At 41.0% G+C, this 11,647-nt stretch overlaps 1 protein-coding gene across 3 annotated transcripts in view; it reads left to right on the forward strand.

Moving 5' to 3' along the window:
* The window catches only part of DPYD (dihydropyrimidine dehydrogenase), a 340,814-nt gene extending 330,382 nt beyond the window's left edge, over positions 1 to 10,432 (forward strand). For all 3 annotated transcript variants that reach the window (XM_068199754.1, XM_068199755.1, XM_068199756.1), the window contains exons 22-23: positions 6,218 to 6,358; positions 9,010 to 10,432. In XM_068199754.1, coding sequence (XP_068055855.1) covers positions 6,218 to 6,358; positions 9,010 to 9,180 — 312 coding nt within the window. In that variant the 3' untranslated portion in view covers positions 9,181 to 10,432. The remainder of the gene's footprint in view (positions 1 to 6,217; positions 6,359 to 9,009) is intronic.
* Positions 10,433 to 11,647: the final 1,215 nt, after the last annotated feature.

An 11,647-nucleotide genomic window follows, 5' to 3' on the forward strand; every position in this document is an offset into this window, starting at 1 on the left:
TCTCTTCTCTTCTCTTCTCTTCTCTTCTCTTCTCTTCTCTTCTCTTCTCTCCTCTCCTCTCCTCTCCTCTCCTCTCCTCTCCTCTCCTCTCCTCTCCTCTCCTCTCCTCTCCTCTCCTCTCCTCTCCTCTCCTCTCCTCTCCTCTCCTCTCCTCTCCTCTCCTCTCCTCTCCTCTCCTCTCCTCTCCTCTCCTCTCCTCTCCTCTCCTCTCCTCTCCTCTCCTCTCCTCTCCTCTCCTCTCCTCTCCTCTCCTCTCCTCTCCTCTCCTCTCCTCTCCTCTCCTCTCCTCTCCTCTCCTCTCCTCTCCTCTCCTCTCCTCTCCTCTCCTCTCCTCTCCTCTCCTCTCCTCTCCTCTCCTCTCCTCTCCTCTCCTCTCCTCTCCTCTCCTCTCCTCTCCTCTCCTCTCCTCTCCTCTCCTCTCCTCTCCTCTCCTCTCCTCTCCTCTCCTCTCCTCTCCCCTCCCCTCCCCTCCCCTCCCCTCCCCTCCCCTCCCCTCCCCTCCCCTCCCCTCCCCTCCCCTCCCCTCCCCTCCCCTCCCCTCCCCTCCTCTTCCCTCCCCTCCCAGAATATTCTCATTATATATAAGTAAATTTATATATAGGTAAATTTTAGCCTTTAGATATGGGGATAAATCCTAGAAATCCAAACTTCCTCTTTCCCTCCCCGCTCTGACTGTGGCAGAAGGACTGCCTCAAGTGGCTCAGTAATATAACAGAATAGAAAAAAAAAATTTCAGTTGGAAGGGACCAACAATGACCATCTAGTCCAACTGCCTGACCACTTCAGGACTGACCAAAAGATAAAGCATGTTGTTAAGGGCATTTGTCCAAATTCCTCTTAAACACTGACAGGCTTTGACCACCTCTTGGGAAAACCTGTTCCAGTGCACGACCGACCCCTCAGTAAAGAAATGCTTTCTACTGTCCAGTGTGAACTCCCCTGGCACAGCTTTAAACCATTCCTACATGTCCTATCACTGAATACCAGGGAGAAGAGATCACCAGCTCTCTCTTCATTTCCCCCACCCAGGAAGTTGTAGAGGGCAAACTACAAACTAGACAAGCCCAAAGTCCTTTGCTGCTTCTCATTCCAGCCCTTTCCCCAGTTTTGTTGCCTTGCTCTGGATGCACTCAAGTGCCTTCACATGGTTCTGAAGTGGTGGGGCCCAGAGCTGCAGGCAGCCTGCCAGGTGAGGCCCGGGCAGTGCTGCACACAGTAGGATGCTCACCTCTTTTGGCCAGCTGTGTCACGTTTGCTGCACCCCAGGACACGGCTGTGCCCTCTGGGCTGTCCGGGCACAACACTGACCCACACCGAGCTGTGCCCAGCAGCACCCCCAGATCCCTTCCTGCAGAGCTGCTCTGGTTTGATTTCTGCCTGGTGTTACTCTCTCCTTAGTGCTCAATCTGGCATTTGGACTTGTTAAATTTCATCCCATTAATCATTGCCCAGTGCTGCGGGGCACTCTGCTTCTGCTGGTAACACTGGAATGACTGCGTGTTGCACGTCACGGCTGATTAATTGGAACAGCAGCACTACAGGAGTTATGGGAGCTAGTTGGTTCGCCTCTGATCAGGACAGTTCCATGAGCTGTCAGTGGTGTCTCCTACCCTGTTTCCTCTTGCAGCTTTCTTTAATCTAGAATGTATCTGTTGGCAAGATCAGCTTTGATAAGCTGCTTGTTGAACTGCATTTTTTCACTGTGATAGTACCTGTTCATCTAGTTTTATAAAATACCTACAAGTTCCTTGGATTTTAATTTAGTTTAAATGAAAACTTGTATCAACTCTACAGACTTGTGGTTCAAAGCTTTTCCTGAAACACACTCGGGCATATTAAACAACATCATAGCTAAACCAGAAAATTGAGACACTTTGTTCTGCTAATACTTTACCTTTTCTGAACATTGGTCACTGTATTCCAGCCCTTTATTTTTTGCTCTGTTTAGCCACTTCATGGCTAGTTAATTTCAGAGCTCTCTTGTGTCATAGGCCTCTCTCAGAGGTCTTGTAAAACATTAAAATTACTGGGGTTTTGGTTTTTTAAGAGGGATTTTTTTGAATTTATTACTTCACAATCTTCATAAAGAAATGAAGCACACAAGAAATGAAGCATACAATGAAGCTTCATACAAGAAGCATAATATTCATTATAGAAACTATATTGAATTGTGTCACAAAGCTTCGTTTAAGTGGACAACACTCACAGGCAAGTAGTGTGATTTTTTGTGATTGTCCTGAGTTCAGCCAATAACTGGACTCAATGATGTGGGTCCATTCCAACTCAGGATATTGTATGATATGGTATGATTCTATAATCTGAATTATTTTCTAAGGCCCACTTTAGCTAGTATTGCAGCTGTTATACTGAAAACAAGGCTTAGATGTCCATAAATCTGAGAGTACCTTTAGTAGCCTTTTTTAAGTATTGGCAAAGTGTCTGTAATCTTTCAAGAAAAGTTAGCTGTATATATATTTTTTAAGCTACTTTACTGTAAATTGACCTTGGTCATGTACCCTCAGATTCTGGTAACTTTTTTATTCTTTATTCCATAGTTTTTTTTCTAATGTTTCTTCTTTTCATCCCTCGCTCTCTGACTATGCCTCACCTTTACTGCCAAAAAAGATCAGGTAGAAGGCAGGTACTTCCCTAATGTGTGTTCCCTTTGACGTGCTTTATGGCGTGCAGTACCTGCACTGAGTATGGCTTTCTAATCAGAGGCCTGTGATGTTCATCATCTCTAGAACACAGTGTGGGCTTTTACAAAAGCATCTGCATAAAGATGGATGGAGCAGGTCTACAAGGACCAGAGCTGAACCATGAATTGTATTTACAAATAGAGTTTTACTAATATGATGACTAATGAAAAGCTAATCATCATAAAATGGTTGATACATTAACATTAAAATGCATCTATTGTAGAATTGCAAACTAATATCCTGCTGAACAGATCTTCTCCTTGTGTATACTCAAACCCACATCTGTTTAGCTTAGTGACAAAAAGAATTTTTTTCTGTATTCATTAGTAACATAAAACTAATGGATTCTGCTCTGATTCTCTCCATAGCAACTGAATTCCCTGACAGTTCCAGTTGCAGGACTACATTCCTTTCCCAGTTTTTTTCAGTTATGTTGAGAAGAGGAGGAGAGCACAGCAGTAATCAAAGAGAGTAGTCTAGGTCTCTGCTGTCCCAAAGGTGCAAATTTAACTTCCAATTTTGGTGTTTTTGGCGTTGTTTTGTTTTGTTTTGTTTTTAAATTGCTGCTGCTAATGCATAAGCCAGAAAGAACACAGCTTGACTTTCAGAACCTGGCTTCTGTTTGCAGGTCTGGCAGTTGGCAAAAAAAAAAAAATTAATCTGTAAACAGTGCAATTTTGATCCAGAGGCCATTGAGATATACTAAGTGTGGAATCCCATAGTGCCATTTTAGACAGTTGCTTTTTGGAGTGAAACTGCTTTAAACAGTGAAAGCTGATTATTTCTTGCTGCACTGTTTATTTTGTTCCAAGCATTTATGATTTGAGAAAACAAGAAGCTCTGAGATGCTGTAAAAGAGTGCACCTGCAGAACATCTTTTAAGTACCATTGCTTTTTTAGCCAATAATGTCTTGAAACTTTGGAAATGAATAAATATACAGTCTTTGCTTGAGAGAAAGAAGAGATTAAAAGACACAACACCAATGAGTGTAAATGAGTAGTAAATCTTTGACACAGTCTTTTGAAATCACTTTCAGGCCTCTAAAGTGCCATCATGCTCCCTATTTGGGATTCTAAGTTCCCAAAAGTGTATTTTTGTGAGCTGTGAGAAGTGAGACTTGGTTAAAAATGCAGAAATCACCATGCCTTATGCATTGTTTTTGTTATTCCCTTTGTAAGTTTGTAGCTAGAAAAATCAATTTCGATCATGTTGTTTCAAGCAACCATTTCCTGAGCTATCTAATGCTACCCTAAACCTTGGACTGTCTCCCCCATCTTCTCCAGCTGTTTCCCTAGAAGGGCATTAACCACTTCACTCCTTTCCCATTTAAAAAGCCTTTTCTAATTTCTAGCTTTGAATTTATTCATGGCTGGCTGACAATCATGTGTTCTTGTGCCAACATTTTCATTTAACTTAAATAGCCCTTTTTCCTCCCTGATGTATATATATAGAGAAACATTATATTCCTGCTCTGCCATCAGCTTCCTAGGCTAAACATCTTGTAAGGTTCTTTTTGTCTTCTCTCATAAGCAAGACACTCCATTCCACAGTTACTGGAGTAGTCCATCTCTGTAACCCACTTGAGCTCTGCGGGTTTTGTTAACATCCAAACAATATTTAAAGAATATAAATGTGAATCCAGATCCTCCCTGAGAAAATTACCTATGCTTTTTATGCATATGGTTTTTTAGACTGAAAAACTAAACTCTTCACTATCAGGAATCTCCCCGTTTATCCTTTTGCAACATGGGCAGGCAGTGGAAAGCTACTCAGCTTTATCCTGTGCAGGTTTTACATAATTTCTTTCAATTCTTGAGCACACAGCTCATCACTTGCAGTCGAAATGGATTTGTGGCAGTGGAATGTTTGAGGGCTGTATACACACAAGAGAGGCTCAAGGATACTTAGTGTTGCTGGTGCCAGCAGATCACACAAAAACACATGTATTTTGAAACCTGTAGCAGGTTAAAAATTCAAGGCTTGTCAACAGACAAGCCTACATGAGAGTTGAAACAAACTGGAGCTGAAGTCTACCACTACAGTATTTCAGCTGACACAGAAGACTGCAAACACCTGAAAACCACTGTAAATCCAGTAAATCCATGAATGTTTCTGATTAAGAACTGGAAATTAAAATATGGGGGTGTAAGCAGTTCCTAGGAGATTACATTTGATTTAGTTACTCTAGTTCATCAGTGGAGTAAAGGGCACAGTAAAGGGCTTCTTGTTCAAGCATGGTTCTAGTAAAATGCATTAGCTGAAACACTTTTATGGTAGTTAATTGACCTTTTACAGTACTTTAAGCAAACAGATTTTACTTCAAATTTGCAGTAATTTTGGGCCATGCACAAAATCAGCTTGCACAGCTCGAGTGATGAGTGTTAACTCATTAAGCTGTGATAACTTGCTCACAGTCATCTGTCCACGCTCATCATGCTGCCTTTAGCAATGTGCAATAGCTGTTTTATGCTGAAAGAGCATTAATGTTCTCTGCATGTTGCTGAGAAGAACTGGAAGGCTTTTAGTATTGCATGAATGCAACCAAGGTATTTCACATGGCAGCAACTATGGGGTTTGGCAGAGAGAAAACATTTGAGTGTTTTTGGAACAAGGAAACAGTACAATTTGCCAGCCTTTCTTCCTGGGCATAGGATTTTTTTAAATTTTCTAGCCCAACAGTCACTAGGAGAAGCTTCACGCATCCTGATACTGCATCCAGTGAACAAAGAAATTTGTCTCTGCATAAAGATAGGATTGTACAAGTGCTGAAGACCAGGTAGACCTCATTCTTTAAGAAAGTAGTGCTGGGTTTTCAAGTTCTTAGCAGACTATGAAGATAAGGTTGGACTCATTTCTGCATTTAATTTATGTAGCAGAGCTTTCCTTTTCGGTGTACGCTCTGCTGGCATACGCCTTTTGCAGCACTGATGTGTAAGGTTGATGCAGAAAGTTCCTATTTGTGAAGTTAACAGATCTTGCAGGATTAGACCCAGAGCTTACTTCTGTGCAGTATTTGTAATAAATTTATGATTATGTCATTTGTGCACCTTGCTAAAGAGAGAAGAGCTATTATTGTTCTCTCTCAGTTTTTTCTTTCCTTGCTGTGAGTTCTTAAATCTGCGTTAGTGAGAAATGAACAAAGATGATCTGATTAGATCATGTCACTCCCGTTGACATTCCATTTTGTTCCTTGAAGTTTCACCCAATCATGGCAAAACAACAGCATATGCAAAATCAAGTACTACATGTGTAACATATTTGTAGAACGTGTTTGTACAAAATGTATACTTCTAGTACTGCCTACATTCAAAATGTGCCTGTATGGAAAATGCTTTGTATTTTACAGGGGGTATGAAGGTCCGCCATTTGGAAATTTATAAGAAAAATCCTAAATCTCATCAAAATGCATGGCCAAATCTTCCTCTTCCTAGCTGAAGTACTAGAGAGTGCTCCAGTGCAGCTGTAGAGACTGCCTAGGTATCTTATAAACGAGTCAATAACTTTTTTTTCCCCCTAGGATGTAATTGGAAAAGCACTGCAGTATATTGGAACATATGGTGATCTGTGCAACACAGAGCAAGTTGTGGCTCTGATCGATGAGGAAATGTGTATCAACTGTGGCAAATGCTACATGACCTGTAATGATTCTGGCTACCAGGTAAGAGCACAGCTGTAATTAGCAGAAAGGCACAATGAGTTATCTTTCTGCTGCTGGGAAGAAAGAATTCACCTTCTGTTAATGAGCAGGTGGTAAAAACAGATGCCTAAAATGTTGAATTCAAAGCCCATCATGCTCCCAGGCTCTGGCTCACAAGCCGTGCCGGAACACGGCTGGTCCTGCGAGGCTGCACGGACCACGTCACTGTCACAGGGCCCTCACTGCAACTTGGATTCTTTTTTAGGGGAAGAAATTAAGCCCCAGGTTGAATGGCAGTAAATGTAGCTCTTGATGGTTTTCAGGTTCATGAGGGAGAAAGGGAAGAACACAGCCCTTCCCACCAAGGGGATGTGGGGAGACATGGGCTAGTCTTATTGCCAAATGCTTTTTAAGAAACCCAGGTCTTGTTCCCTCAGAGTAACCAAACTAACTCAGGTTTCAGGCAGATAGGGTTTTGTTTTGATCTTGATTGAGTTACAAATCCTTTCTCCAGGATAACTGCTAGGGTTTTTTGAGCAGCAGGTTGAAGCTTGTAGAAATCATTGTGACCAGAAAATGGCCCAATTTTGAGCTGAGGATCCTGTTTGCAGCAAAGTATTTCTCTGATTGCTCAATATGGTAGCAAGTTGTATGAAATATATCAGCATGTCTAGGTGCCATTCCATGCCATGTCCACTGGAGCTGATGGACTGATCTGCAGTAAAAAAGACAGTACAGGAGAAAGAAAATCAAAATATGGTCTAGCATATCTTTCATAGAATCCAATATACAGCAAGCAGTAATTTCTACATGGATGTTTCCATACATCTTAGTCTGAGAAGAGCTTGTCAAAAATAAATACTTTAATTGAGCACCAACTGTCATCTGGATACCCTGAGTTTTTGTTTGCCTTGAGTTCAGTCTAACCGATAATAGGTCTGATGACTTGAACTATATAAAGTCACAGAAAGAAGTCTTCCATTGAAAATCAACTGCATTTGAAATAAGTATGTCAGAGCACTGATACAAGAAAAATAATGGTGTTTTTTTTCCAAAAATAGATTACTACAGTAGTCTTTTAACTATCTAAATTTCTTAATGACATTGCAATCTTCACCTTTCCCCTTACATCAGATTTATCAGGAAACTTATATTTTTCATATAACCCTTAGAGAGCATAAGATTGGATTTAGGTTTAGTAAATTTTATTTTCTGTAACTGGAAATAAAAATCAGCACCAAGAGAACCAAAAATCAGCACCCAGAAGGTTTTCTAAGCACAAAAGAAAAATGCTTTTTCCTTATTTAATTAAGGAAATGGAAAAGAAATTAATTGAACAGAATTGCACAGGAATTCTTAATTGCAAATAAATCGACAACAACCCCCCTCACCTTCAAAACAGCATCTGCTTTATGCTTCCCTTTGTTTCAGAAATATCCATGCTGCTCTACACAGCTGTCACCTTGTATGACTCCAGCAGAAAAGCTTCCCTTAATTTAAAGTCAGCACTGTAGTCCTGACTTCCTCTCCCTCTTTGAACTCCCTTTCAAGATGTGCATTGTTGTTAGGGAGAGAGAAAGAAAGGAGTCCTCCTTAAATACTCACGAGCCAGAGCTCTCTTTGTGCTCAAGCTAAAGTAAAACTCAGAGATCCAGAGCAGTTACTACAGACTTTGTGCCCTTGCTGGTTGCTACAGCAACTTCTGTGCCTTCCTAGCACTGAAACCCCAAATGCCTCAAATCTGCCTTAGGAGCCAACCTGCAGCAGCACCAGTACTTCCCATCACCTCCCTGCCTCTCCCAGAAGCTGACAGTGGTCAGGGAGATTTGCTAAGGCTCTGCTTGTTTGCCAGAGTTCAACTTTCAGGCCTGATTTTCCCTCCTAAACTCTTCAAAGTGGATGTTCAGTGTTTCTGGTGCTTTTTAAAATTTTTTACTTTTCTAATCTTGCTTTTTAGATATTGACACTTTGCAATTGCATGAAGCTTTTGGTTTTGCTTTTAATTGCCATTTCCATTATAACCAGGAGCTTATATCATTGAGACTGCAACTGTTATTTCACATTCAAATACACTTATCATGATAATTGGTAATGAGGATTCACTGCATGGAACGTGAGAACTAAAGCAAGTTCTGCCTGCCCCAAACTCTGATATTCTTTTCAAAGATTTCCAAAGAAAAGTAATCAGACGAGGCACAATAAGCTGCATTTTATTCTGCTGTTTATTAAATTAGATTGTTTATGCTGTGCTGAAAGGAAAAGTCAAAAGAATGCCTTGTGATGGGCATTGTGCTGAAGCTGTACTAGTGTGGTCTGGTGTCTCCTCTAAACCAGTAACCCCAGCACATTGCTACCTTAGGAAATACTTCCTTTACATCAAGAAGAAATACCCTCTGGGAGTTTAAATATCGTGGTGCAAACTCCTCCTTTTGTAGCCAGCCCCTGTGGCCCGTGAGCTTTTGCCGAGGTGTAATTTGGCCCACCTCTCTAATTTCAGTGTCTGGAGAGGGGTTTTTTTTGTTCCCTGCCAGTGGAACAGTTGTTATAGCTGCAGTGCTGAATCACACCAAGATGTCTCCAAGTGTTGCAGCGCAGGAAACGCAGACACTAGAATGGGAGCAATTCTGATCTTCCCTGCGCGTGACATCAATAATGTTTATTCCCGCTTGCAGGCTATCCAGTTTGATCCCGAAACCCACCTGCCCACGGTTACTGACAGCTGTACAGGCTGCACCCTGTGTCTCAGCGTGTGCCCTGTCATCGACTGCATCCGCATGGTTTCCAGGACAACCCCCTACGAGCCCAGGCGCGGGCTGCCCTTGGCCGTGAACCCCGCGCGCTGAGGCGCCCGGCCCCACAGCGGAGGGGAGCTTTACCCTGCTTTGATGCAAGTGATGTGCTTTCTAATTAGTCCTTGCAAATCTACTCCTATAAAAAAATGTTATACCAATAGATGGTACAGTGAACAGTGCTTTCCAATTACTATTTTTGCAACATTTAAGTTTTGAAATTACAGAAAGGTGGTCGTGGCTGTCAGTTGTCCACTATTTGAAGTGTAACTTTCTTGTTACAATTCATGCTGTGATTTCAAAACTTCTCTATAGACTAATCTCTGTTTAGTTTCTGGCTGGAAATATAATTAAGAAAGCATTTTTAATGAACTACAAATCAATGTACAAGCTAACTGTTTTCAAGGAGAGCATTTTGTAATTAAACATTACATTTAGTTTTAAAAGAGTTTCTTAGAAGATGTAATTAACTACATAGCATGCAAACAAAGCAATGTGGCTCCTATTTTTCTATAGACAGAAATGAAAGGGAGTTTAAAATAGGATTTAAGAACTGGATTAATCACTTTCAACTACTACAACATATGGTAGTGTATTTTTATAATCCTTTCTAATTCTTTTTCACACTAGTCACTTTATAGAATAAATTTGCTTTGCACTGACACATGCTGGACTCTTCAGATCTGTCTGTTGCATGGGTGGTTTGATCATTACTTTCCCCCCTCAGTGAACACTTATAACATCTCTGCAAACAGTTAAAATGGCTTATTAGGAAGTCCAGGTTGCGTTTCAGGATTCTGAGAAGCAACAACATTTTTTGCTCCAAGCTCATCCTCTAAATAACTTTTTAATTGTGCCAATTAATGTTCCAGAATGTACACGTTTCAGGTCAGAGATCTGATTGCATGCAAACGGACTACACACCCTGCAGGCTGTGTTTGCCAAACACAGACACACAGGGTAAACTGGCAAGGTGATTTCTCCCAGTGCTGTGTATAGTTCTAGCAGTTTCACAGCCAAAAATAACTAAATAACTACAGATTCATCTGTCTTACTAAACAGTATCTCAATTTTAATCCATTTTTCACTCACAGTAGGAACTTTTTAATATGAACATATTGCTGTCTGCTTTACTCCACTTAAGAATATAAAGCCTTTAGTTTCATAACAATAATAAATGATCTATCAGTTCAATTTCTTATACCATACATTGTGAGCAGCAAAAGCTTTGATTAAAAAGATATCCTGGCTTTTGTTTCTTGATTTATGAATTGAACACTGAATTATAAATAAATGTTGAAACCAACTTGGGTTTGTTTGTGATTTTTCTTTTTGCATTTACTAAACAGATTTTCTTTGTAGAGACTTGTCAGCTGGTGTTTCATAATCTCTAAGATTCACTCCAGGAACCATTAATGAGTTAACTGACATGTACATTGTTCCATTGATTGCCTAGAGTGCAGAATATATCATGCTCTTTGCCCTTCTCTGGCACCTCTTTGTCTGCCTTTGACTTGCCTTCCTTCCCCACACACACAATATAAATTTGAACACTTTCAAGTGTCATTTCATTTAGTGTCCTTGCTCCACCAACACTGTTTTGTTTTGCTGCTGCTTAGGGCTTGCTTGGCAGGCTCAAGTCCACTAACAGTTTTCTCTTTGTATTTTAATTTTCCTGTTTATCACTGTGGATTTTTCAGACTCAGATGAAACAGGAACAGATAGTCATACTGCTTAGAAAATATTTGCTTGCAACTTCCTTAAAGCTTCTAGTCTCGCAGTAGTTTCTTATCTTACATGAGCTACTGTGGACTCACAGGAAGAACAAGATGTTTTGTGAATGTTGGTGACAAAGTTTGGAGAGTCTCTGCATGTACTGCTTGTCCCTCTGCTGAGGAACTGCCTAAGAAGCAGCATGCCCTTGAGTGGGGCAGAGAAAGACATCAAAATCAGATGGTCTGAAAATAACATTTTATCTTCTCAGACAGCAGATGCAAGGAAAGGTAGCTGCCTTCTCCCAGGCTGTTACCATGTACTTCTCATTCTACATCCTGCCTACCACGAGCCCTGTGGGTGAGAGGTGCTGTGTCACCTGTGGCTGAGCAGGACAGCCTCTGCAGGTCTTCTGTTCCTGCATCCCCAGACCCAATTATCTTACTGTCCTGAAGGTATCACCTGGTAGTGTGGTTTCTTTGAAATACAGACAATGCCAAGAGACCTAATTTAAGTATCTAAGCACAGGTACCTGATGAATGTAGCAGCAAAATCAGAGCTTTTCCAAGAATATTCAGTAGTCACGGGACATTCAGTATTCCACAGTGGCTATAAAGTAATCTTTGGAGAGGTAAAGGCATTCTTTGTGAATCAAGACTATAATCAAGGCTGTAATTTGTTTACTAAAGAGGGATTAATGTTATAGAGGCCTCTTTCTTCCTACCCACCCTCTGCCCCACTTTTGTTCTGTCAAGTCAGTTAGTTTCAGGAAATGCATCCCCAAATGCATTTGTTTCTAACTCTGACT

Source organism: Anomalospiza imberbis, chromosome 9, assembly GCF_031753505.1.
Source record: "Anomalospiza imberbis isolate Cuckoo-Finch-1a 21T00152 chromosome 9, ASM3175350v1, whole genome shotgun sequence".
Classification (NCBI taxonomy): Eukaryota; Metazoa; Chordata; class Aves; order Passeriformes; family Viduidae; genus Anomalospiza; species Anomalospiza imberbis.